Below are 25,741 nucleotides of genomic sequence, written 5' to 3' on the forward strand. Positions count from 1 at the left end.
GGGGAGATGGACCAGGCTGGGTAGATGGACCTGGCTGGGGGAACAGCAGGGGGAGGTGGACCAGGCTGCGGTAACAGCAGGGGGAGGTGGACCAGGCTGCGGTAACAGCAGGGGGAGGTGGACCAGGCTGCGGTAACAGCAGGGGGATGTCCTATGGCAGTACATTTCTGCACTTGCAAGGAAAACAGATTTGATCATATCTCCTTTCTCTCGGCTACCCTCAGCATTTTGATCTGGAAACACGAGCAGGTTTACAGCTACTATGGCCATGGTAGATGACTGCGTGCCAAGGCCAAAGTATTCTCTTCCAATAAGGATCGTCATCACAGCACACACTCTGCTGACATCAAATTACATTTTATTAGTCAATGCGACGATTACAACGTGTACAGTGAAATGCTTACTTACGAGTTCCTAACCAACAATGCATCACAACCCACACTCGGCTAACATCACAACACACTACTGACAACACCATTCTGCTGACATCACAACACACTACTGACAACACCATTCTGCTGACATCACAACACACTACTGACAACAACATTCTACTGACATCACAACACACTACTGACAACAACATTCTGCTGACATCACAACACACTACTGACAACAACATTCTGCTGACATCACAACACACTACTGACAACAACATTCTGCTGACATCACAACACACTGCTGTACTCTACCTACATGTACATATAGCCTCACTACTGTTATAGCCTCGCTGCTGCTCTAACTATCCAACCATGTTATTTTTTTTGTACTTATTTTTTACTTAACACTTATTTTTATTAAAACTGCATTGTTGGTTAAGGGCTTGTAAGTAAGCATTTCACCTTAAGGTCTACACCGGTTGTATTCGACGCATGTGACAAAATTTGATTTGACAACACACGGCCGACATCACCACACACACTGCTGACATCACAACACACACTGCTGACATCACAACAGACGCAAACAATTGTAATTCTTTTTAATATTTGAATTGGGAATGAACTGTTTTGAGATCTGCAATATATTATATTACGTTATATGTCAGATAAACACTGTATATGAGAAGAAGCTACTATTCTGAGGACTTGATACACGATTCTGTCAGCCATCCTGATGCAGTGGCTATTAAAGGATAGGGTGGGATTAAAAACTGACTGCATATCACATGGGGGATTTAAACAGAGACAAAATAACGTGTTCAAGTATTTATGATAAACAGTACAAGGGGTATAACATATATATTACAATTAACTCCATGGTGCGAATCTTGACTGATTCTGTGGATGTGAGAGAAAAAAGGAAGACTAAGGATTGGGATTAAATATAACACTGAGGATTTCTCAACTTCATCCTATGACTTGTTGTTGTCGTGTTCGTTGTTGTTGGTAAGCACTACTTTTGAGGGCTGGTGCTAGATAAGAGACACTCACTTTAGTGGATATATGTTATTAGGCTAATTCTTTGAGGTCATTTTAAATCATACTATTCGACTAGCCATGTGAGCTGTGAGTATGGCCTCCAGCAGGAGACTATTCATTGTCTGGTCGGCACTTCCTTTACACAATGCATGTCAATCACACTCAAATCAGATGAGATCATGAAGGCAGGATTACAGGCATGAAAGGCTCTCAAAAGAAAATTAAGTCAATCCAAAACCAGTTCTCTGCAAGAACCTACATCATACTTTAAATGTATCGGAAATTAGTCAAAGCCTCTTGATAAAGGGTGTTATCTACATCCAAAAGTATATTCTGTGACATTTTTCAACAAAGTAAAATGCAGACGAAGTTGAACTGTAACAGAAAAAAAAACATGATTTCTGAAATCAGGACAGAGATTAACATAGATTGGAGACCAGGAACCATTTACAAAATGTACCACCCCCCGATGCTGCTTACACCTCTACAGTCTTCCTCTCAGCAGCAATGGTGTGTGTGTGTACTTTGTTTTAAGGACACAGCTGGCTAAAAGGGGGTAAAACAAACATTAAAGTGGCTGGGCCACAATAGTGAAGATGTTGATGAGCTTTAGGTTGAGAGACACATTTAGGGCGAGATACTTTACTCCACTACAATGATTTAGGCCTAGTTGATTACTCTCTGACCTTTCAGAACGCCATATGATAATGCTATACAGAAACCGTGTAGAAGGGGAAAGGAACTAAGAAGTCAATTCAGGACGTCAGTCAATACATCACAACAACGATCTGTCTGAACACACCTCTACTGTACTGTTCAACCAAGGGATTCCCAAGTCCTCGGAGACTAACAAGAGGTAACACGTGGACCAATGCAGATGGCTATAGTAGAACCGTAACCATCACAATGTCCCTTTTCCTTCTGCATCAACAGTCCTCTATGTGGAAGCTAGTGTCATTTGACTGACTGGACCGCAGCCTTCGCTGGGGTCTCGTTTCCTTACGACAGATATGACATCTCCCTGTGAGAGACATGACGTGCTGGGGCAAACAAGCTCCGGACGTAGAGGACCCGAGATTGCATTATTCACAAGGCTTCAGAGGTTTAGAGCAAAGTTCAAATGGACCACTAGATAGTAATACATTGCAGCAAAGCATGAAAAAGGCAACGAGCAAGATCAGCACACACAAAATAATTACAGCACGCTTTAAACAGGCTCCCCACATGAGGGAACCAAAAGTGAATGAGAGGTTGGCAAAAGACAGAAAAAGGTGAAAAAAGCCTCTTTTTTTTAAATGAGGAAAAGATGAGAACTCAAACTCAAGCACAAAAATAACCTATTTCCACAAGCACAGCATCATCCAATGCAATCGCTCCAACTCAGAAGACTACGCAATGCCATGCATTCCCACAATGCAATTTGGTTTCAAAGAGATGATGGACCGCCGGGCATCAGAGAAAGCTCATTTTCTAAAGGAAAAGAAGAGAAGCTGATTCTGAAGTCCTCCGTCGATGGCTTGTGAGGTGCATAATGTGTAACGGTTGAGTGTGTATTTAGTGTGCAGTGCTTTACCTGTGGTACAGTAGCTAGCATGTTCTTAGCTTATTTCCTCTTATATACAAGTGAAGGTTATTCCAGGAACTTTCAATAAATGACCTGGTTTTCCAGAAATCCTGGTAGGAGGTTACCAGCTTTCCTGCTTATTCCCTCCTGATTCCGGGAATCCTCCAACCGGGATATCTGGAAAACCAGGGAGTTTATTGAATGTTCCTGGAATTTTGCAACCCTATTCAGGGTGCGCATGGCAGTCCAGTGCTCCATATAGACACTGAGCAGAGTGGTACTCTGTGTGGCTGCTGAGAGGGACTAGAGAGTAGAAGGGCTGGATGACCGGGGAAGGGGATAGGCAAGGCTGGTGGGCTAAGGCGACCGACCGTCAGTTGGTAGTTTCGGGTTGTGACGATGGGTACTGACACAGGAAGTGGTCACCAGTAGAAGGAGCGGGACAGGAAGTTGGCGGCGGTGCTGAGCCAGCCCACGCCATCTGTGATGGAGCCCACACGGGTCACGGCCTTGTCCTGCTCCTGAGACGGGCTTTCCTCCTCAGGGAGGTAGTCTGGGACGTCCACGTTGTGCTCCACCACCACCACCTCCGCACCCTCCTGGAATGGAAGCATCAGCTGGGGGAACAGACGGTGGAAGGGAGGGTGGGACAGACGGAGGGAGAGGGTGGGACAGACGGAGGGAGAGGGTGGGACGTAAGGACGGTGGAAGGGAGGGTGGGACAGACGGAGGGAGAGGGTGGGACATTAGGACGGTGGAAGGGAGGGTGGGACAGACGGAGGGAAAGGGTGGGACAGACGGAGGGAGAGGGTGGGACAGACGGAGGGAGAGGGTGGGACAGAGGGAGGGAGGGGGTGGGACAGACGGAGGGAGGGGGTGGGACAGACGGAGGGAGGGGGTGGGACAGACGGAGGGAGGGGGTGGGACAGACGGAGGGAGGGGGTGGGACAGACGGAGGGAGGGGGTGGGACAGACGGAGGGAGAGGGTGGGACAGACGGAGGGAGAGGGTGGGACGTAAGGACGGTGGAAGGGAGGGTGGGACAGACGGAGGGAGAGGGTGGGACAGAGGGAGGGAGGGGGTGGGACAGACGGAGGGAGGGGGTGGGACAGACGGAGTGAGAGGGTGGGACAGACGGAGGGAGGGGGTGGGACAGACGGAGGGAGGGGGTGGGACAGACGGAGGGAGGGGGTGGGACAGACGGAGGGAGAGGGTGGGACAGACGGAGGGAGAGGGTGGGACAGACGGAGGGAGAGGGTGGGACAGACGGAGGGAGAGGGTGGGACAGACGGAGGGAGAGGGTGGGACAGACGGAGGGAGAGGGTGGGACAGACGGAGGGAGAGGGTGGGACAGACGGAGGGAGGGGGTGGGACAGACGGAGGGAGGGGGTGGGACAGACGGAGGGAGGGGGTGGGACAGACGGAGGGAGGGGGTGGGACAGACGGAGGGAGGGGGTGGGACAGACGGAGGGAGGGGGTGGGACAGACGGAGGGAGGGGGTGGGACAGACGGAGGGAGGGGGTGGGACAGACGGTGGAAGGGAGGGGGTGGGACAGACGGTGGAAGGGAGGGTGGGACAGACGGAGGGAGAGGGTGGGACAGACGGAGGGAGAGGGTGGGACAGACGGAGGGAGAGGGTGGGACAGACGGAGGGAGAGGGTGGGACAGACGGAGGGAGAGGGTGGGACAGACGGAGGGAGAGGGTGGGACAGACGGAGGGAGGGGGTGGGACAGACGGAGGGAGAGGGTGGGACAGACGGAGGGAGGGGGTGGGACAGACGGAGGGAGGGGGTGGGACAGACGGAGGGAGGGGGTGGGACAGACGGAGGGAGGGGGTGGGACAGACGGAGGGAGGGGGTGGGACAGACGGTGGGAGGGGGTGGGACAGACGGAGGGAGGGGGTGGGACAGACGGAGGGAGAGGGTGGGACAGACGGAGGGAGAGGGTGGGACAGACGGAGGGAGAGGGTGGGACAGACGGAGGGAGAGGGTGGGACAGACGGAGGGAGAGGGTGAGACGTAAGGATGGTGGAAGGGAGGGTGGGACAGACGGAGGGAGAGGGTGGGACAGACGAGGGAGAGGGTGGGACAGACGAGGGAGAGGGTGGGACAGACGAGGGAGAGGGTGGGACAGACGAGGGAGAGGGTGGGACGTAAGGACGGTGGAAGGGAGGGTGGGACAGACGGAGGGAGAGGGTGGGACAGACGGAGGGAGAGGGTGGGACAGACGGAGGGAGAGGGTGGGACAGACGGAGGGAGAGGGTGGGACGTAAGGACGGTGGAAGGGAGGGTGGGACAGACGGAGGGAGAGGGTGGGACAGACGGAGGGAGAGGGTGGGACAGACGGAGGGAGAGGGTGGGACAGACGGAGGGAGAGGGTGGGACAGACGGAGGGAGAGGGTGGGACAGACGGAGGGATGGAGGGGGTGGGACAGGCGGAGGGAGGGGGTGGGACGTAAGGACGGTGGAAGGGAGGGTGGGACAGACGGAGGGAGAGGGTGGGACAGACGGAGGGAGAGGGTGGGACAGACGGAGGGAGAGGGTGGGACAGACGGAGGGAGAGGGTGGGACGTAAGGACGGTGGAAGGGAGGGTGGGACAGACGGAGGGAGAGGGTGGGACAGACGGAGGGAGAGGGTGGGACGTAAGGACGGTCGAAGGGAGGGTGGGACAGACGGAGGGAGAGGGTGGGACAGACGGAGGGAGGGAGGGGGTGGGACAGACGGAGGGAGGGAGGGGGTGGGACAGACGGAGGGAGGGGGTGGGACGTAAGGACGGTGGAAGGGAGGGTGGGACAGACGGAGGGAGAGGGTGGGACGTAAGGACGGTGGAAGGGAGGGTGGGACAGACGGAGGGAGAGGGTGGGACAGACGGAGGGAGAGGGTGGGACAGACGGAGGGAGAGGGTGGGACAGACGGAGGGAGAGGGTGGGACAGACGGAGGGAGAGGGTGGGACAGACGTAGGGAGAGGGTGGGACAGACGGAGGGAGAGGGTGGGACAGACGGAGGGAGAGGGTGGGACGTAAGGACGAACGTAAGGACGGTGGAAGGGAGGGTGGGACAGACGGAGGGAGGGGGGAGAGAGAGATAGACAACAATTGTTCAGAATCCCTGCCTAGTGGCAAACTGGTTTAATTAAACAAGGCAACAGTAAACATGTCATCCCCCACAAATGATGCAGCCCCCACCCCTTGGGCCAATTAGTGACAACAATTCAAACTAGACTATACTGGTAGTAATAAAATATGTCCCCGTTATAGTGCCACCATGTGGTCGATATGAATGTTCTTGCATTTGTTGAGCCTTGACAGTTTTTGCAACATGTTTACCAAATGTTCTTACAATATGAATATCTGTGACTGAATTATATGCATTTATGTGCCAGACCACACCCACGTTAATGTTTATTGGTCAATAGTGGCCATCTTGTTTTAGGTACAAGTCTGGAAAATATTGTGTGTTGGTGGACCTTTGTTCATAGCAGCATATGAAGTTGCATGCAGATCAGTCTTCGGTGCCAGAGGACTGGTGTTTAAAGTTTTTTTCACAAAATTCTAAAAGGCTAAAATCCATCATGGCGGACCTTATGGGTCCCTGAGGTAAATGTGTTCCTTTGTGAGGAGAGGGACATATGAACTGAATTTCAGGACTTCAGGTCAAACGAGGTGAGTGGCGTGAGCTTTCAAGGCTGGCATTTGCAATCGCTTGTTATAGTGCCACCATCTTGACATTCTGTGTAATTATGTAAATGTTAGATCTCTATGGCAAGACGCATCATTCACAGAAGTTACGTCAAAATCGGGCCAGTGCTGTCTAAGATATTGCATGTGACGAACATACGGACGTAGACAGATCCAGTCCCCTCCCCGATTTCATTGTGGGGGACAAAAACAGTGCAGACAAAACAACACCAGGCTCAGGCAATTTCAAGCTATCCTCTACCTCTCCAGGGTCATCTCTGAAACATAAATGAACCAGCTCTGCCCCCTGATGGACATAACAGGAACAGCAGCAGGTCAGTGAGGAGCTGTCGGTTGTGTTGGAGAGGGACATTTCAGGCCACGATTGAGCACCTAAAGGAAGAAATCTCCCCCTAATCTAACTACTTCAGACGGGAGTGGGAGTTCTGTTGCTGGCTCTTCTCCTCTGATGGGGGTTGCAGTTTCCCAAAGATACATGGTGTCGTGCCACACTGCTCCCAGGGCATGCTGGGATTGGTCATGTGACCTGGCGGTGAGTAATCCCCTCAGGTTAGAGAGAGATGACCAGCTAATGGTGTCACTCCAAATAACCAAGATTCATCTGTAATCAAGCTACCATCCCAAGCACACCAGGATATAAACATATTCCCAGCACGCAGCAGCTACACAGACGAGCTCTACCATGCCTACTCCCACTGGGTGTGGACATTTTGAAAAACAATAAGCCCTAGCCAAAGCTGCAACAGCAGACGTTTCAAAACCTACCCTTTTAGCCTGAAGATGAATACATTATTTGACAGTTATTTAGCACAGCCTTGAATCAACCATTTAAATATGATTTTGTTTTATATTATTAACTTCTGTTCACCTTCATTTGATTGTTTTACTGTAAAGTGAGTTGTAATTTAATTTGACAGTACTATCCCTCCCTCCCTCCATTTACCTCTCCTCCATCCTCTCCCTTCACTACCTGTGCAGCCTTCATCACCTTGGTGGAGTTGATCGCCGTGCCCAGCGCCTGAGGAACACAAAGATGGATGTTCTTCATCACAGGATCACAAAGTCATCAAAAAAGGGATGTTCTTCATCTATTTCCCAGTGCCGTGGAATGACATTGTGGAGAGAGCAACTCACCTCAGCCTTGAGGTCAGAGCGGATCCTGACCACACACCTCTTCACAGCCATCTGGAAGGTGAAGCTGATCACCCCTGGGATCTTCAGCAGGGCCTCCTCACACAGACTTCTACGAGTCTGAGGGACGGAGAGAGAAAGGGAAGTTGTGCAGAGAACAAGACCAATTCAGTCTTAAATAAAATGGTCACCCAGTAACCCTGTAAACCTTCACATTCTATTCAGATTAAGGTGTTTAATGCTGCATGCATATGCAACACGGTAATAGACATGAAATGTCAAAAGAGCTCATCTTCCATTGTCTTGTGGTATGAGTGTTGGTCACTGAGGCTGTCTGTCTGGTGTAATGTGATCAGGGACAGGTGCAGCTCTCCTGTGGTGTGATGTTCAGGTTTAATCTCAACACCCTGCTGTTCAATGGCTGACATTTACAACACTGACCCACATTACTTGACAATGTGTGTTAAGACTGCGTGGTCACATTGACAACAGGGCGACAATATGCCGAACTCAAGGGTTCTTGGAGGTGGTGACTTATCGACTGTGTTAACCTATCACAATAACGAAGAAAGCGATTCTATTTTTTCACCTGTTTTCATCCCAAGGAGACACATTAAAAGCAAGAAGTCATGAAGCAAGCAGCCAGTTTGGAATGGAGCCTGGGCCGTTGGTCTGGCAAACTGCTCTCCTCAGGTGTGTTAAGGAATTGTGTGTGTACAATGTGGAAACACCACTATCCACTCACTGAGTCGTCCAGGCCGTCGATGTGCAGCACCACGGTCATGGCCCGCTTGTTGGTGGAGCCCATGAAGAAGTGGGCCTTGCGTCTGCAGGAGACGGCTTCAGCCTCGGCCTGCTCTGCCTGGTCATTACCAGCCACCTGCAGAATCTCATAAATCTCAGACGCCAGAAGCTTGGTCTCCCCTGGGGAGGTGCTCCTGAGGGAGGGTTAGGGAGGAGAGAGGTGGGAGGGGGAGAATAGAAGGTGGGAGAAAGAGAGGTTAAGTATCAAAAGGTAAACATTTTTTCAAGTACTTTTGTGGACAGTCTCAGCAAACTTGCTGTGTGAGATTTTACATTTTACACATGTTATTTCGTCATGTCCAAGTCCTCTCTTCAAATCCAGACAAGGGCAAGATGGTACCAATGAATCCAAGTCAATAAGGAAGTGGACGCATAAAGAGTAAAGTTTCCATGTCTACTCTTCCCCTCTGTGCAACACGACAACGGTGGTCTCCATTACAGCTGGGTGTCCTCTCCTGTGGTCTGGGCCTGTCCAAGTCTCTCCCAGAGCCCACTGGGCTGAGTGGTTGATATTTCTACAAGTAGTCTCATTGCCAGACGCACAGTAAGAGAGCTGTCCAGCTGCATGGAGGAGGTAGGGTGGGATGGGGGGGGTGGTCCCCGACAGAGAGCCAGTGTGACAGGCCTGTCACCACCTAACCTTTCCACTGTATAAATAGCCAGCCTCGTAGGAGGAGAAATGACCACACTACACTCATAAAACGACCATACATTTACTAAGGTCTCCGTCCCTCTCTAAAAGGTTCAATAATAATACTGTTAATGAAAGTATTAGTCTAATGTCATTTAAAAGCCGCAATGTGTCACTTTTTTTTGTTGTTGATCAAATTCACTTGGAAATGTGTGTTCTAGATCTGTCACTCATTGAAGGCAAGTCTAAGAATTGGTAGATCTGTTCTGTGTGCGGTGTCTATGCTTCCCGTGATAAAGATTTGTTTTTGCGTCTTCTACTTTGGTTTTGAAAACAAGCTTCAAAACAGATAGAAATACAATGTGTGTGGTTATGGAACATATATTTCACAGTGGTTTAGATGGTAAAATGATTATCAACACTATATTTGTTTTGTCACAAACTGAAATTAGGCGAACTATTACAAATTTAGCAACCAGGAAATGGCGGAGCAATTTCTACATAGTGCATCTTTAACAGAAAAATGTAGACATAAGTAAATAATCCCTGTCGAATCAGAGAGACTGATCATGATTTATAAAGCATACATGAGCTAAGTACATTGTCTCCTTTGTGGAGACAGAGCATGGCTAGAGGACAGCAGTATTCCTCGACACAGACATACGTGGTCAGTACTGCCATACTGTGATGGTCCCAGGATGCCCCTGCAGGCTAATACTATACATGTCACCAAGACATCATTCAGCCAATATAACCAGATAGGACGTCTGTTGTCTGGCATAGTTGAGTTGTGCAAACCAGCCTTCCAATTCTGGATTTAAAGGTGTCCACATACATACAGTACCAGTCAAAAGTCTGGACACACCTACCCATTCCAGGGTTTGTTTTATTTTTTGCTATTTCCTACATAGTGAAGACATCAAAACTATGAAATAACACATAAGGAATAATGTAGTAACCGAAAATGTGTTAACCAAAATATATTTTATATTTGAGAATCTCCAAAGTAGCCACCCTTTGCTTTGATGACAGCTTTGCACACTCTTGGCATTCTCTCAACCAGCCTCATGAGGTAGTCACATGGAATACATTTCAATGAAAATGGATGCCTTGTTAAAAGTTAATTTGTGGAATTTATTTCCTTATTAATGCGTTTGAATCAATCAGTTGTGTTGTGACAAGGTAGGGGTGGATAGCCCTATTTGGTAAAAGACCAAGTCCATATTATGGCAAGAACACCTCATATAAGCAAAGAGAAACAACACTCCATCATTACTTTAAGACATGAAGGCCAGTCAATCCGGAGGTTTTCAAGAACTTTGAAAGATTCTTCAAGTGCTGTCGCAAAAACTCATCAAGACCTATGATGAAACTGTCTCTCATGAGGACCGCCACAGGAAAGGAAGACCCAGAGTTACCTCTGCTGCAGAGGATAAGTTCATTAGAGTTACCAGCCTCAGCTCACAGGCCAAATAAATGTTTCAGAGTTAAAGTAACATAAACATCTCAACATCAACTGTCCAGAAGACACTGTGTGAATCAGGCCTTCATGGTTGAATTGCTGCAAAGAAATCACTATTAAAGGACACCAATAAGAAGAGGAGACTTGCTTGGGCCAAACTCCTGCAACCTCCTGCATTAAAAAAGAAAGACAAACTAGATAACAGATGTAGAAATGTGAACAATAAAACAGTGAACCTTGAGGGTTACCCTACAGTCAGCTGAGGTCACTGTACAGCCTTACCTGTGGATTGTGCCCCCATGAAACTAATGATCAGCCTACTCAGACACCCACTGATCATAACTATGTAGAGTTTACCCAAATATTAGCGTCTCAGCTTTATTGCAGGACTCTGAAACAAGCCACATTAGCTCACCAGTTAACTTACTATGTGCATTGAACGTTCACAGCTAATGTGGCTCATTTCACAGTGGTTTCAGAGTCCTTCAGTACGAGTTAGAACTAATATGTATGTAAACTCTACATAGTTGCGTTCTGTGGGTGTCACTGAGTAGGACGATACCTATTGCACCCATGAAATGGGGTAAGGCTGTACAGTGAATATAAGTATGCCCGCAATGCAATTATGCAGTCTAATACATCAGTGGGATTTCAATTGGTTTTTTTTCTATTTATTGTCAAATTAATGTGTTTAATTAAATTATGTAAAAACATTGCAAACTTGTTTAGCATTATCTCGTCCAAATATGGCATGATTCCACCATTTGTTCCATTTGCATCACTTTAAATAAGGGACTTATTTTGAAGGCAACCCACAAATTCCACCAATCCACAGACAGAAGTCGTGCCCTGGGACCTGTAGATGCTGGGGTATCACCACAGATAGAACAATGAGACAACTTCACTGGATGGAAACTCAGCAACAACAAAGAAACAGCCCTTTTTCAGGACGCTGTCTTTCAAAGACAATTCGTAGAAATCCAAATAACTTCACAGATCTTCATTGTAAAGGGTTTAACACTGTTTCCCATGCTTGTTCAATGAACCACAAACAATTAATGAACATGTACCTGTGGAACGGTCGTTAAGACACTAACAGCTTACAGACGGTAGGCAATTAAGGTCACAGTTATGAAAACTTAGGACACTAAAGAGGCCTTTCTACTGACTCTGAAAAACACCAAAAGAAAGATGCCCAGGGTCCCTGTGTGAACGTGCCTTAGGCATGGTGCAAGGAGGCATGAGGACTGCAGATGTGGCCAGGGAAATAAATTGCAATGTCCGTACTGTGAGACGCCTAAGACAGCTCTACAGGGAGACAGGACGGACAGCTGATCATCCTCGCAGACCACGTATAACAACACCTGCACAGGATCGGTGCATCCGAACATCACGCCTGCAGGACAGGTACAGGATGGCAACAACAACTGCCTGAGTTACAACAACTGCCTGAGTTACATCAGGAATGCACAATCACTCCATCAGTGCTCACCAGACAGGACTGGCAAAAAGTGCTCTTCACTAACGAGTCGCGGTTTTGTCTCAACAGGGGTGATGGTCGGATTCGCGTTTATTGTCGAAGGAATGAGCGTTACACCGAAGCCTGTACTCAGGATCGATTTGGAGGGAGGGTCATCATCGGACTGAGCTTTTGTCATTGCAGGCAATCTCAACGCTGTGCATTACAGGGAGGACATCCTCCTCCCTCATGTGGTACTCTTCCTGCAGGCTCAACATGACATGACCCTCCAGAATGACAATGCTACCAGCCATACTGCTCGTTCTGTGCGTGATTTCCTGCAAGACAAGAATGTCAGTGTTCTGCCATGGCCAGCGAAGAGCCCGGATCTCAATCCCATTGAGCACGTCTGGGACCTGTTGGATCAGAGGGTGAGGGCTTGGGCCATTCCCCCAGAAAAGTCTGGGAACTTGCAGGTGCCTTGGTGGAAGAGTGGGGTAACATCTCACAGCAAGAACTGGCAAATCTGGTGCAGTTCATGAGGAGAAGATGCACTGCAGTACTTAATGCAGCTAGTGGCCACACCAGATACTGACTGTTACTTTTGATTTTGACCCCTCCCTTTGTTCAGGGACACATTATTCCAGTTCTGTTAGTCACATGTCTGTGGAACTTGTTCAGTTTGTCTCAGTTGTTGAATCTGGTTATGCTCATTCAAATATTTACACGTTACGTTTGCTGAAAATAAACGCAGTTGACAGTGAGAGGCCATTTATTTTTTTGCTGAGATTAGAAATGTGAAGCATCCACTTGGCGATTCCACTCACTACCAAACATGGCGGGCAGTGGGAGAAGATGGCGCAAAATGGATTTTGGCTGACATTGTGCAAATTTTCATTGTTGAAAATTTGATCCCAATACAGTTCTGTCCCCAAAACTAGAATATGCCATGAACAGAGTGGACTAAGGTTTGTAGACTTTACCCTTTGCAAACGTTTTTAAAAATTGGCTTGTTTGGGAGGAGTGCAAAGGCAAATTGAGTTATTGCACCACGAACACACAGAGTAGGCGTTCCTTAACGGAAATATGCAGAGGATGCTAGAACCCTCCAATAGGATCTCGCTACCTTGGCTCTGCCCCCCTCCTTGCTTGTTCTGCAGACTATGACTAATTTGTTACCATTGGAAACGACAGGCTGTGGTCTATCTTGGTTTAGTTATAACAATCTTTGGTATAACCATGCAGGCATTTGTGTCAAGCATGGTGGAATGCAAATGCACCACAACCAATGAAAACGTGGTGTGCTGGACAATAGGGCCTATCTTTTTTATTTTACTTGGCTAATGTGTGAAAGTTACATATTTCAAAAAAATATTATTTTCAGCGGAGTGTTGTCGAGGGGTCCCGCTAGCGGAACGCCTGCCCTAGAAAGGCTAAGAACAAATTCTTATTTTCAATGACAGTGGGTTAACTGCCTTGTTCAGGGGCAGAATGACAGATTTTTACCTTGTCAGCTCAGGGATTCGAACTTGCAACCTACCAGTTACCAGTCTAACGCTCTAACCACAAGACTACCTGCAGCTCCCGTGTCTCTCTAGTTAAAAGAGAGCAAACACTTAATTGAATCATCCTGTCGATAGGTCAACAGTAGGGGTGGGAACTATCACCGACAAAGGGGTGTAGACTTCGGCTACTACACATCGACTTGCCTCAAGAAAAAATTGTGGCGCCGACAGCCGAACACCAAAACTATCAAAAATAACATTATATAAATATATATATTTTAATCCAGTTGAATAAACACTCCAAATAGCCTACACGACAGCTTGGAGGCGTCTGCATGGTCCTAAAGCACACCGTTGCCTCATTTTGTATCGCATTTCAATGATAAAATGGGGGACAAAAATGTAATTTCAGAATGTGTGTGTGGGGGGACGGATATGCGACAGGCATTGTTCTTCTGTGTGAATGGACTAGACAAAGCTCCATTCACAAGCTAAATCTCTGTACCAATAATAATAATGCAGAGCCTTGGGAGTGGTAACTTGGCTAGACTTTCCCTTCAGTCTTGTGTTCACAGTCTCTCCAGCCATTAATGACCTCCACCCAAAGTCACTGTGTGGAATGGGAGCAGAGGGAGTCGGGGTGACCGCAGGACCCATCTTGATAGGGCCTGTTGCTAGCTGAAGTGACTGGCTGGTTAGCCCAGGGTCAGTCTCACAGAGAGTTGTGCCCTGGGAGAAGATCATACAGCCTGATACCAGGCCTGCCAACCGCTGGCACACTTCTGAGAGCCAATCATAAAAAGCAGTCACTTACCACACACCCTCCAGTTCCTCTCACTAGGAGGGGGAGCACACAACAACCCTATCTGGAGGTCTAGCGACCCCACTGGGTGACCAGAATGTGGAAGCAATATTGATTTAGCAAGGTACCCAAAAGGTAACAGAGGGCATACTTTTTAACCATCTTTTTGTTAGTAGTGATAAGGGGGGGGGGGGGGGGATCACAATATTATTTTGGAAGATATTACAAATCCATACTTTGACTCAGTATCAATTAGTAAAAACAAATACTTGTTTTTGTTGCCGCTAGATAGCGTTAGCTAACGCTAGTGGGCTGTACCTGCGCCAAAACTGTATTTTTCATGCTACAGCTGGTTCCCCATATTTTTAAATAGTGAGCTAACATGTTGCTTTCATCACTTTTCTGTCCATGACTGATTTTAAAAAATAAAATCATCCTCTCATATCCCTCTGCAACAGTAACATCAAACTGCAATAAAAACCGCAGTATAAAATCTCAATACATACCGTATCGGTACAAAGTATGGTGATAACATCGCATTGTGAGGTTCCTGGCAATTCCCAGGCCTAGTTTACAGTGAAGGAAAATTAAATGTTTCATGTTTTATGCCTAACTAAAGGGCATTTAATGGACATTAACCTGTATTTATTTGAAGAGACAGATGCAGCGATGAAAGTGTAGACTTAGCTGCTTAGCCAATAACGGTCCATGAGAAAAATACCTGGCAACCCTAACATTATTCAGAATGTAACAAAAAAAAGTGGGGATACTGACTAGATCGGGGCGGCAGGTAGCCTAGTGGTTAGAGTGTTGGACTAGTAACCTGGAAGGTTGCAAGATCAAATCCCCTGACAAGGTAAAAATCTGTGGTTCTGCCCCTGAACAAGGCAGTTAACCCACTGTTCCTAGGTCATCATTGAAAATAAGTATGTGTTCTTAACTGACTTGCCTAGTTCGCTTGTTGAGTGTAGGGGGCAGTATTTTGATGTTTGGATGAAAAACGTACCCAAACGAAACTGCCTATTTCTCAGGCCCAGAATCTAGAATATGCATATAATTGTCAGATTAGGATAGAAAACACTCTAAAGTTTCCAAAACGGTCAAAATATTGTCTGTGAGTATAACAGAACAAATATTGCAGGCGAAAACCTGAGGAAAATCCAACCAGGAAGTGCTGTCTTTCCTGAAAGCTCTCTGTTCCATTGCATGCCTTCCCTCCATTTAAAGGGATATCAACCAGATTCCTTTTCCTATGGCTTCCACATGGTGTGAACAGTCTTTAGACATAGTTTCAGGCTTTTATTCTGAAAAATTAGTGAGAAAGATCACATCTCGTCAGTGGATGGCTGGGTGCCAGCAACGTTTTGCATGCCCCAACAGAGTGGAGCAGACTTTTTCTCTCTCTCTCTCTCTCTCTCCTATTGAAGAAGCTACGGTCCGGTTGAAATATTATCGATTATATATTGTAAAAACAACCTGAGGATTGATTATAAAAAACATTTGGGATTTGTGTCTGCCTGGTCGTGACCGCTCGAGCCTGTGGATTTCTGAACATAAATACCTCCATTTGGTTGGCGCGTTTGGATAGAAAAATAATCTTTTTTAAATTTTATTTTTTTAAGAAAAATAATCTTAATGGAACAAAAGGCACATTTATTGTTTAACCTGTTAGATCTCTAGGGGCGCTATTTCATTTTTGGATAAAAAACGTTCCCGTTTTAAGCGCGATATTTTGTCACGAAAAGATGCTCGACTATGCATATTCTTGACAGTTTTGGAAAGAAAACACTCTGAAGTTTCAGAATCTGCAAAGATTTTGTCTGTAAGTGCCCCAGAACTCATTCTACAGGCGAAACCAAGATGATGCATCAACCAGGAATTAGCAGAATTTCTGAAGCTCTGTTTTCCATTGTCTCCTTATATGGCTGTGATTGCGCAAGGAATGAGCCTACACTTTCTGTCGTTCGCCCAAGGTCTTAGCAGCATTGTAACGTATTTGTAGGCATATCATTGGAAGATTGACCATAAGAGACTACATTTTCCAAGTGTCCGCCTGGTGTCCTGCGTGGAATTCGGTGCGCAATTGCCAGCTGCTCGTACTTTTCCATTTGATATAGGGGAGAAACCATGTGTCCAAGAACGATGTATCAATGAAGAGATATGTGAAAAACACCTTGATGATTGATTCTAAACAACGTTTGCCATGTTTTCAGTCAATATTATGGAGTTAATTTGGAAAAAAGTTCGCGTTTTGAGGACTGAATTTTCGGATTTTTTTTGGTAGCCAAATGTGATGTATAAAACGGAGCTATTTCTAATACACAAAGAATCTTTTTGGAAAAACTGAGCATCTGCTATCTAACAGAGTATCCTCATTGAAAACATCAGAAGTTCTTCAAAGGTAAATTATTTTATTTGAAGGCTTTTATGTTTTTGTTGAAATGTTGCGTGCTGGATGCTAACGCTAATGCTAACGCTAATGCTAACGCTAAATGCTAACGCTAGCTAGCTACTTTTACACAAATGATTGTTTTCCTATGGTTGAGAAGCATATTTTGAAAATCTGAGATGACAGTGTTGTTTACAAAAGGCTAAGCTTGAGAGATGGCATATTTATTTCATTTCATTTGCGATTTTCATGAATAGTTAACGTTGTGTTATGCTAATGAGCTTGCTGATAGATTTACACAATCCTGGATATCTGAGAGTCTCCTCATTGAAAACATCTGAAGTTCTTCAAAGGTAAATTATTTTATTTGAATGCTTTTCTGTTTTTTTGTGTAAATGTTGCCAGCTGAATGCTAATGCTAAATGCTACGTTAGCCATCAATACTGTTACACAAATGCTTGTTTTGCAATGGTTGAGAAGCATATTTTGAAAATCTGAGATGACAGTGTTGTTAACAAAAGGCTAAGCTTGAGAGCTAGCATATTTATTTCATTTCATTTGCGATTTTCATGAATAGTTAACGTTGCGTTATGGTAATGAGCTTGAGTCTGTATTCACGATCCCGGATCCGGGATGGGGAGACCAGAAAGGTTAACTGGGAGTCTCGTGAGTGCAAACATCCGAAGATCATCAAAGGTAAGTGATTAATTTTATTGTTTTTCTGACTTTGGTGACCAATCTACTTTGCTGCTAATGTTTTGTCTGCTGAGAGAGATGTCCTTACATAAATGCTTGGTATGCTTTCGCCGAAAAGCTTTTTTGAAATCTGACACGCCAGGTGGATTAACAACAAGCAAAGCTGTGTTTTGCTATATTGCACTTGTGATTTCATGAAAATTTAATATTTTTAGTAATTTAATTTGAATTTGGCGCTCTGCAATTCAGAGGATGTTGACGAAAATGATCCCGCTAACGGGATGTGTGTGTCAAGAAGTTAAATAAAGGTGAAATAAAAAAATTGAAAAGTGGCAGGTTGCATCAAATCCCTAAATGTGCAGAAACAGCTAATTAATTGTTTAGCGGCAAACTTTAATTCTGGATTGATCAAATTCAACCTGACATGACAACCTTCCGGTCAAGAAAATTTGCAGACAGGCACGGAGGCAATTATTGTCCTCTGAAAACAAGAGAAATATCAGGATCAGGTTTTTAGTGAAAAGTGCAGTGTGTGTGTGCTCAGTCCGATACAGTGCAGTGCGGTGACAGGTAGGGGACTTACTTCTGCATGACATTCTGCAGACTCAGCATCATGCCCAGCTCTCCCTTCATCTTCTCTCTGTTGGACCGACATTCTGCAAGGTAGCGCACTGCCTGGAAGGACAAGGGAAGCCATTACAGCTTAAACAAACCTAGGGCTATCACTCTCTCTGGTTGTGTATGTGTGTGTGTGTGTTAAAACTCAGCCAGGCAAAGATGCATACACACAATCACAGTGAGAGCCAGTGATGGAAAAAGCACTCAAATGTCATACTTGAGTAGAAGTAAAGATACCTTAATAGAAAACAACTCAAGTAAAAGTGAGTCATCCAGTAAAATACTACTTGAGTAAAAGTCTAAAAGTATTTGATTTGAAATATAATTAAGTATAAAAATGAAAATGGAATTACTAAAATATACTTAAGTATCAAAAGTAAGTATAAATCATTTCAAATTCCTTATATTAAGCAAAGGAGATGGCACAATTCTTGTTTATTTATTTACGGATAGCCAGGGGCACACTCAGACATTATTTACAAACACAGTAGGAATGACCATGGATGTTCTCTTGATAAGTGAGTGAATTGGACCATTTTCCTATCAAAATTAATGAGTACTTTTGGGTGTCAGTGAAAATGTATGGAGTAGAAAGTATTTTATTTTCTTTAGGAATGTAGAAGTAGAAAAGTGTAAATAGTAAAGTACATATAGCTGAAAAAGCAACTTAGTAGTACTTTAAAGTAGAGGTTGACCGATTATGATTGTTCAATGCCGCTACCGATTATTGGAGGACCAAAAAAAGCCGATACCGATTAATCGGACAATTTTTTTAATTGATTTGTAATAATGACAATTACAACAATACTGAATTAACACTTATTATACATTTATATAATACATCAATAAAAATCTATTTAGCCTCAAATAAATAATGAAACATGTTCAATTTGGTTTAAATAATGCAAAAACAACATGTTGGAGAAGAAAGTAAAAGTGCAATATGTACCATGTAAAAAAGCTAACGTTTAAGTTCCTTGCTCAGAACATGAGAACATATGAAAGTTTAACATGAGACTTCAATATTCCAAGGTAAGAGGTTTTAGGTTGTAGTTAATATGGTATTTATAGGACTATTTCTCTCTATACCATTTGTATTTCATATACCTTTGACTATTGGATGTTCTTATAGGCACTTTAGTTTTGCCAGTGTAACACTATCGCTTCCGTCCCTCTCCTTGCCCATACCTGGGCTCAAACCAGGAACACATTGACAACAGCCACCCTCGAAGCATCGTTACCCATCGCTCCACAAAAGCCGCGTCCCTTGCAGAGCAAGGGTAACAACTACTCCAAGTAGTGAAACGCTATTATTGCGTACCCCACTACCCAGCCAGCCATTTCACATCGGTTACACCAGCCTAATCTCGGGAGTTGATAGGCTTGAAGTCATAAACAGCTCAATGTTTGAAGCATTGCGAAGAGCTGCTGGCAAAACTCACGAAAGTGCTGTTTGAATGAATACTTACGAGCCTGCTGCTGTCTACCATCGCTCAGTCAGACTGCTCTATCAAATCAGACTTAATTATAACATAATAACACACAGATCTACGAGCCTTAGGTCATTAATATGGTCGAATCCGGAAACTATCATTTCGAAAACAAAACGTTTATTATTTCAGTGAAATACAGAACCGTTCAGTATTTTATCTAACGGGTGGCATCCCTAAGTCTAAATATTCCTGTTACATTGTACAACCTTCAATGTTATGTAATAATTATGTAAGATTCTGGCAAATTAGTTCGCAACGAGCCAGGCTGCCCAAACTGTTGCATATTCCCTGACTCTGCGTGCAATGAACACAAGAGAAGTGACACAATTTCATCTGGTTAATATTGCCTGCTAACCTGGATTTCATTTAGCTAAATATGCAGGTTTAAAAATATATACTTCTGTGTATTGATTTTAAGAAAGGCATGGGTGTTTATGGTTAGATAGTCATGCAAAGATTGTGCTTTATTCGCAAACGCGCTTTTGTTAAATCATCCCCCAGCGTTGCATCGATTATACGCAACGCAGGACACGCTAGATAAACTAGTAATATCATCAACCATGTGTAGTTAACAAGTGATTATGATTGATTGTTTTTTATAAGATAAGTTTAATGCTAGCTAGCAACTTACCTTGGCTTACTGCATTCGCGTAACAGGCAGGCTCCTCGTGAGGCAGGTGGTTAGAGCGTTGGACTAGTTAACCCTAAGGTTGCAAGATTGAATCCCCGAGCTGACAAGGTAAAAATCTGCCATTCTGCCCATGAACATGGCAGTTAACCCACAGTTCCTAGGCCGTCATTGAAAATAAGAATGTGTTCTTAACTGACTTGCCTAATTAAATAAAGGCGTGAAAAACAAACAATCAAATCAGCCAAATCGGTATCCAAAAATACAGATTTCCGATTGTTATGAAAAATTGAAAATCGGCCCTAATTAAATCGGCCATTCCGATTATTCTGTCGACCTGTACTTTAAAGTATTTTTACTTCCGTACTTTACACCACTGGTGAGAGCTAGTACTGTGTGTTGCATAACCAATGCAACAAGTACAGGCTTTGAGTGTACACTGTCCAGGTCACCACTAAATAAGAACAATTATATAAAGCACTCAGATGTGTGTGTATCCTAGGAGATGTGCCCGAGAACACTCTTCTTCAAACACTGACATTGTTGATCGTGTAGCTACAAGAAAATACAACTGTATTTTTGTTGCAGTCTCAGATATGGGTGATGCAACCTATCACTTCTCTTTTTTTCCCCTGTTGATATTTTTTTGTTTATTTTGCAACTAGTTTTAATTAACATCTCTTTCATATCGTCTGAGATCCCCAAGGATTGGAAAGCTGTCGCAGTCATCCCCCTCTTCAAAGGGGGAGACACCCTGGACCCAAACTGTTACAGACCTATATCCATCCTGCCCTGCCTATCTACGGTCTTCGAAAGCCAAGTCAACAAACAGGTCACTGACCATCTCAAATCCCACCGTACCTTCTCCGCTGTGCAATCTGGTTTCCGAGCCGGTCACGGGTGCACCTCAGCCACGCTCAAGGTACTAAACGATATCATAACCGCCATCGATAAAAGACAGTACTGTGCAGCCATCTTCATCGACCTTGCCAAGGCTTTCGACTCTGTCAATCACCATATTCTTATCGGCAGACTCAGTAGCCTCGGTTTTTCGGATGACTGCCTTGCCTGGTTCACCAATTACTTTGCAGACAGAGTTCAGTGTGTCAAATCGGAGGGCATGCTGTCCGGTCCTCTGGCAGTCTCTATGGGGGTGCCACAGGGTTCAATCCTCGGGCCGACTCTTTTCTCTGTGTATATCAATGATGTTGCTCTTGCTGCGGGCGATTCCCTGATCCACCTCTACGGTGGTCTGGACACTGTGCTATCTAACCTCCAAACGAGCTTCAATGCCATACAACACTCCTTCCGTGGCCTCCAACTGCTCTTAAACGCTAGTAAAATCAAATGCATGCTTTTCAACCGTTCGTTGCCTGCACCCGCACGCCTTCAGTCACGTCGCCAAACTTACCCTAGTAAAACTGACTATCCTACCGATCCTCGACTTCGGCGATGTCATCTACAAAATTGCTTCCAACACTCTACTCAGCAAACTGGATGCAGTTTATCACAGTGCCATACGTTTTGTCACTAAAGCACCTTATACCACCCACCACTGCGACCTGTATGCTCTTGTCGGCTGGCCCTCGCTACATATTCATCGCCAGACCCACTGGCTCCAGGTCATCTACAAGTCCATGCTAGGTAAAGCTCCGCCTTATCTCAGTTCACTGGTCACGATGGCAACACCCATCCGTAGCACACGCTCCAGCAGGTGTATCTCACTGATCATCCCTAAAGCCAACACCTCATTTGGCCGCCTTTCGTTCCAGTTCTCTGCTGCCTGTGACTGGAACGAATTGCAAAAATCGCTGAAGTTGGAGACTTTTATCTCCCTCACCAACTTCAAACATCTGCTATCTGAGCAGCTAACCGATCGCTGCAGCTGTACATAGTCTATCGGTAAATAGCCCACACATTTTTACCGACCTCATCCCCATACTGTTTTTATTTATTTACTTTTCTGCTCTTTTGCACACCAATATCTCTACCTGTACATGACCATCTGATCATTTATCCCTCCAGTGTTAATCTGCAAAATTGTAATTATTCGCCTACCTCCTCATGCCTTTTGCACACAATGTATATAGACCCCCCTTTTTTTTCCTACTGTGTTATTGACTTGTTAATTGTTTACTCCATGTGTTGTCTGTTCACACTGCTGTGCTTTATCTTGGCCAGGTCGCAGTTGCACAAAAAAAAAAAAACATTATTACAGCCTGGCATCAGAGAGCCACACCAGGCACCAGACGACACCAATCTCCTGGTTCCTCTACAGGGTTCTTTTAGAACAGGGTTCTTCTAGAAGAGGGTTTCCCAAACTCGGTCCTAAGGCCTATCCTGGTTTTTTTTTTTTTCTCCCCACCTTTATTTAACCAGGTAGGCAAGTTGAGAACAAGTTCTCATTTACAATTGCGACCTGGCCAAGATAAAGCAAAGCAATTCGACACATACAACGACACATGGAGTAAAACAAACATACAGTCAATAATACAGTATAAACAAGTTTATATACGATGTGAGCAACAAAAAAAAAGGCCATGGTGGCAAAGTAAATACAATATAGCAAGTAAAACACTGGAATGGTATATTTGCAGTGGAACAATGTGCAAAGTAGAAATAAAAAATAATGGGGTGCAAAGGAGCAAAATAAATAAAATAAATACAGTAGGGAAAGAGGTAGTTGTTTGGGCTAAATTATAGGTGGGCTATGTACAGGTGCAGTAATCTGTGAGCTGCTCTGACAGTTGGTGCTTAAAGCTAGTAAGGGAGATAAGTGTTTCCAGTTTCAGAGATTTTTGTAGTTCGTTCCAGTCATTGGCAGCATAGAACTGGAAGGAGAGGCGGCCAAAGAAAGAATTGGTTTTGGGGGTGACCAGAGAGATATACCTGCTGGAGCGTGTGCTACAGGTGGGTGATGCTATGGTGACCAGCGAGCTGAGATAAGGGGGGACTTTACCTATCAGGGTGTTGTAGATGACATGGAGCCAGTGGGTTTGGCGACGAGTATGAAGCGAGGGCCAGCCAACGAGAGCGTACAGGTCGCAATGGTGGGTAGTATATGGGGCTTTGGTGACAAAACGGATTGCACTGTGATAGACTGCATCCAATTTGTTGAGTAGGGTATTGGAGGCTATTTTGTAAATGACATCGCCGAAGTCGAGGATTGGTAGGATGGTCCGTTTTACAAGGGTATGTTTGGCAGCATGAGTGAAGGATGCTTTGTTGCGAAATAGGAAGCCAATTCTAGATTTAACTTTGGATTGGAGATGTTTGATGTGGGTCTGGAAGTGCACGTTTTGTTTTTTGCCCTAGCACTACACAGTTGATTCAAATAATCAAAGCTTGATGATGAGTTGGTTACTTGAATCACCTGTTTAGTGCTAGGGCAAGAAACAAAACATGCACCCGGGGGTGAGGGGCAGGACCAAGTTTGGGAAACCCTGTTGTAGATGTTGCTGGGTAAATATCAATGTTCCTGCCTGGCGCGGACACAGTGGGAGGAATTGCCCTTCGCACCGTCACTCTAACCTAACCTAACCTGTCACCACCGGACGGATGGTTATGAATGACTTACCGCATGTTGCACTCAAGATTAGACTGTCCTTCTTCCCGGTTCCAATTCCTTTTGATAATTGTATAATAGGCGCAGGCCACATTTCTGCATAATAGGGCCTGGAGTTTTTCCAGGTCATATGTTCAGGAAAAATTCCTGACCTTATGCATTGCCAACAAAACGGTCAAATGGTGGTGGATGAGCCTTACCAATAATGCGGAGTAGACAACCTGAGGGTTGGGGTGGTCCAGAAAGAGGATGAGCCCCGGTAAGCAGCCATTGTCCTGTACTATGGCTCGTCTGTTGAGGGGGTCAGCTGCAAGATCTCGTAGCTGGTTCACCACAGTCAGCGCATCCAGCTCCCCACTCATGGTGCCTCCTCTCTCTGTGCCGTGCACATCAAACCAGCCTCTTCACACTGTGTACATAATAGGATCAAGTCAGATGTAGCTGTACAGTACCAAACCTATTAATTACAATGACATCCATTTCAGTGACAAGTCTCTAAATGCTTTTATTTTTGGCAAACTGCATGACCAAAACAACCTGCCAATATTAAATGGTAATGATGTATCAACCTGTTCAAATACTGTAATCAATATGAGCAACATATTGTGATTTGTGAAAAACAATCAGTTTGACAGGTCACTTGAAATGCATTACCATTATTATCTTGGTGTGTAGACCTACCGATATTTCTAGCTATGTCAACTAACTAGCTAGCTAACTACAGCAGTTAGCTAACGTTAGTTTCTTTCTTTGGACACTTGGCTGAAAAAATAACGCGTGGGGGTCCACATTGAAACATGATAACAGAGGTTAAAGCAATGTAGTTAGCTACCAATATGGTATCAGCAGAGTGTTCTGATATCTGGCCCTGCCCATTGTGAAGATAGATGTGCATAGCAAATAAGGGCGCTAACGTTTTATGGAGGCTAACATGTTATGGCTGCAACAAAAGGCCCAATTAGCCTAACGTTAATGCCATGGGCCAAAACCAAGTGAATATAGCATTTTTTATCTTTTTTTGTTGAGAATGCCCGTGTTTTTATTCTGATAAACCAGGCAGTTGCACTCCTCCGTGCACATGAAACATAGCGTCGCAAGCAAGACCAATAGCTAAAAGCAATAGTTAAAATAGTTAGCAAGCTACCGAACAACAACACATAACTAGTTATCAGGTTAAGACTGTCAGGATAATTACAGTGAAGGGCCATTCATGTTTATTATCAGAACTGCAAGAGTTGCTCATTAGCTGGCAACTTCACCTTGCTTGTGTAGCATTGTTTTCTACGCAGAACATCTGAAAACACGCCCAGGACAAGCAGGAGCTGGGCTAGAGATCTAGCTAGTTATCGTTAGCATATTATTTATTACCTTTTCTCCAAGTGATCTTCCCCTGTTTGAATTATATTTAAAAAAAACGCAAATATAATGCGGTTGAAATAACAAAATTTCGGCAAAAAGCTAGCTAGCTAGCTGGCTAACTGGTACATTTTACGTCCATATTGAATTCGTCACGGTCTCAGTTTGAAGACAGCTGATTGGACAGTTCAGTTGTGACCGACAAGGTGAAGAGCCATTCATCGAAGGTTTTACGTTAGCAAATTGTCACGACCTTGATTGAATGTAGCTGTATTCAAGAATGTAATGTATTTGACCAAATTATTCTACAAAGACAGTGACAGTAAACTACTAACAATTAATTAATGTTACTTGACATTTCACAACTGTCCACGTTATGCAAGACTTGCTACATTAACGGCGTAAAACGAATGACAAAGACGGTGGGTCCGCCTCCTTTCTGACAATACTGCAGGTGGTCAGTTGATGTGCTGCTATTCATTATAATCAACCAATAATATTATCATAAAGTTATTGTAC

General features: G+C 44.9%; 1 protein-coding gene across 4 annotated transcripts; it reads right to left on the reverse strand.

Annotated features, from left to right (window-relative positions):
• Nucleotides 1-967: 967 nt before the first annotated feature.
• Nucleotides 968-25,578, reverse strand: LOC110489683 (armadillo repeat-containing protein 1). Of its 4 annotated transcripts, none has more exons than XM_036943857.1 (7): nucleotides 25,558-25,578; nucleotides 24,067-24,275; nucleotides 18,146-18,237; nucleotides 8,560-8,752; nucleotides 7,818-7,934; nucleotides 7,627-7,701; nucleotides 968-3,602 (listed from the first exon to the last, which is right to left on the reverse strand). In XM_036943857.1, the coding sequence occupies exons 2-7, from the start codon at nucleotides 24,226-24,228 to the stop codon at nucleotides 3,408-3,410; spliced, it is 834 nt and encodes a 277-aa protein (XP_036799752.1). In that variant the 5' UTR covers nucleotides 24,229-24,275; nucleotides 25,558-25,578; the 3' UTR covers nucleotides 968-3,407. The 4 variants fall into 4 exon arrangements, with proteins under 4 accessions (XP_036799752.1, XP_036799753.1, XP_036799750.1 ...); XM_036943858.1 differs by lacking the exon at nucleotides 25,558-25,578 and adding an exon at nucleotides 25,235-25,538 and having other exon boundaries at nucleotides 7,654-7,701; XM_036943855.1 differs by lacking the exon at nucleotides 25,558-25,578 and adding an exon at nucleotides 25,235-25,535.
• Between the last annotated feature and the right edge of the window lie 163 nt (nucleotides 25,579-25,741).

Source organism: Oncorhynchus mykiss, chromosome 15 (assembly GCF_013265735.2).
Source record: "Oncorhynchus mykiss isolate Arlee chromosome 15, USDA_OmykA_1.1, whole genome shotgun sequence".
Lineage (NCBI taxonomy): Eukaryota > Metazoa > Chordata > Actinopteri > Salmoniformes > Salmonidae > Oncorhynchus > Oncorhynchus mykiss.

What these genes read in the sequence shown, in the direction of transcription:
- LOC110489683 (XM_036943857.1), bottom strand. Translation starts at nt 24,228, where the DNA reads ATGAGTGGGGAGCTGGATGCGCTGACTGTGGTGAACCAGCTACGAGAT. An exon ending in CTGCAGAATGTCATGCAGAA is followed by an intron (nt 8,753 to 18,145) that starts GTAAGTCCCCTA and finishes ACCCTCCCTCAG; the next exon opens with GAGCACCTCCCCAGGGGAGA. An exon ending in AGGGAGAGGATGGAGGAGAG is followed by an intron (nt 3,603 to 7,626) that starts GTAAATGGAGGG and finishes CTGTTCCCCCAG; the next exon opens with CTGATGCTTCCATTCCAGGA.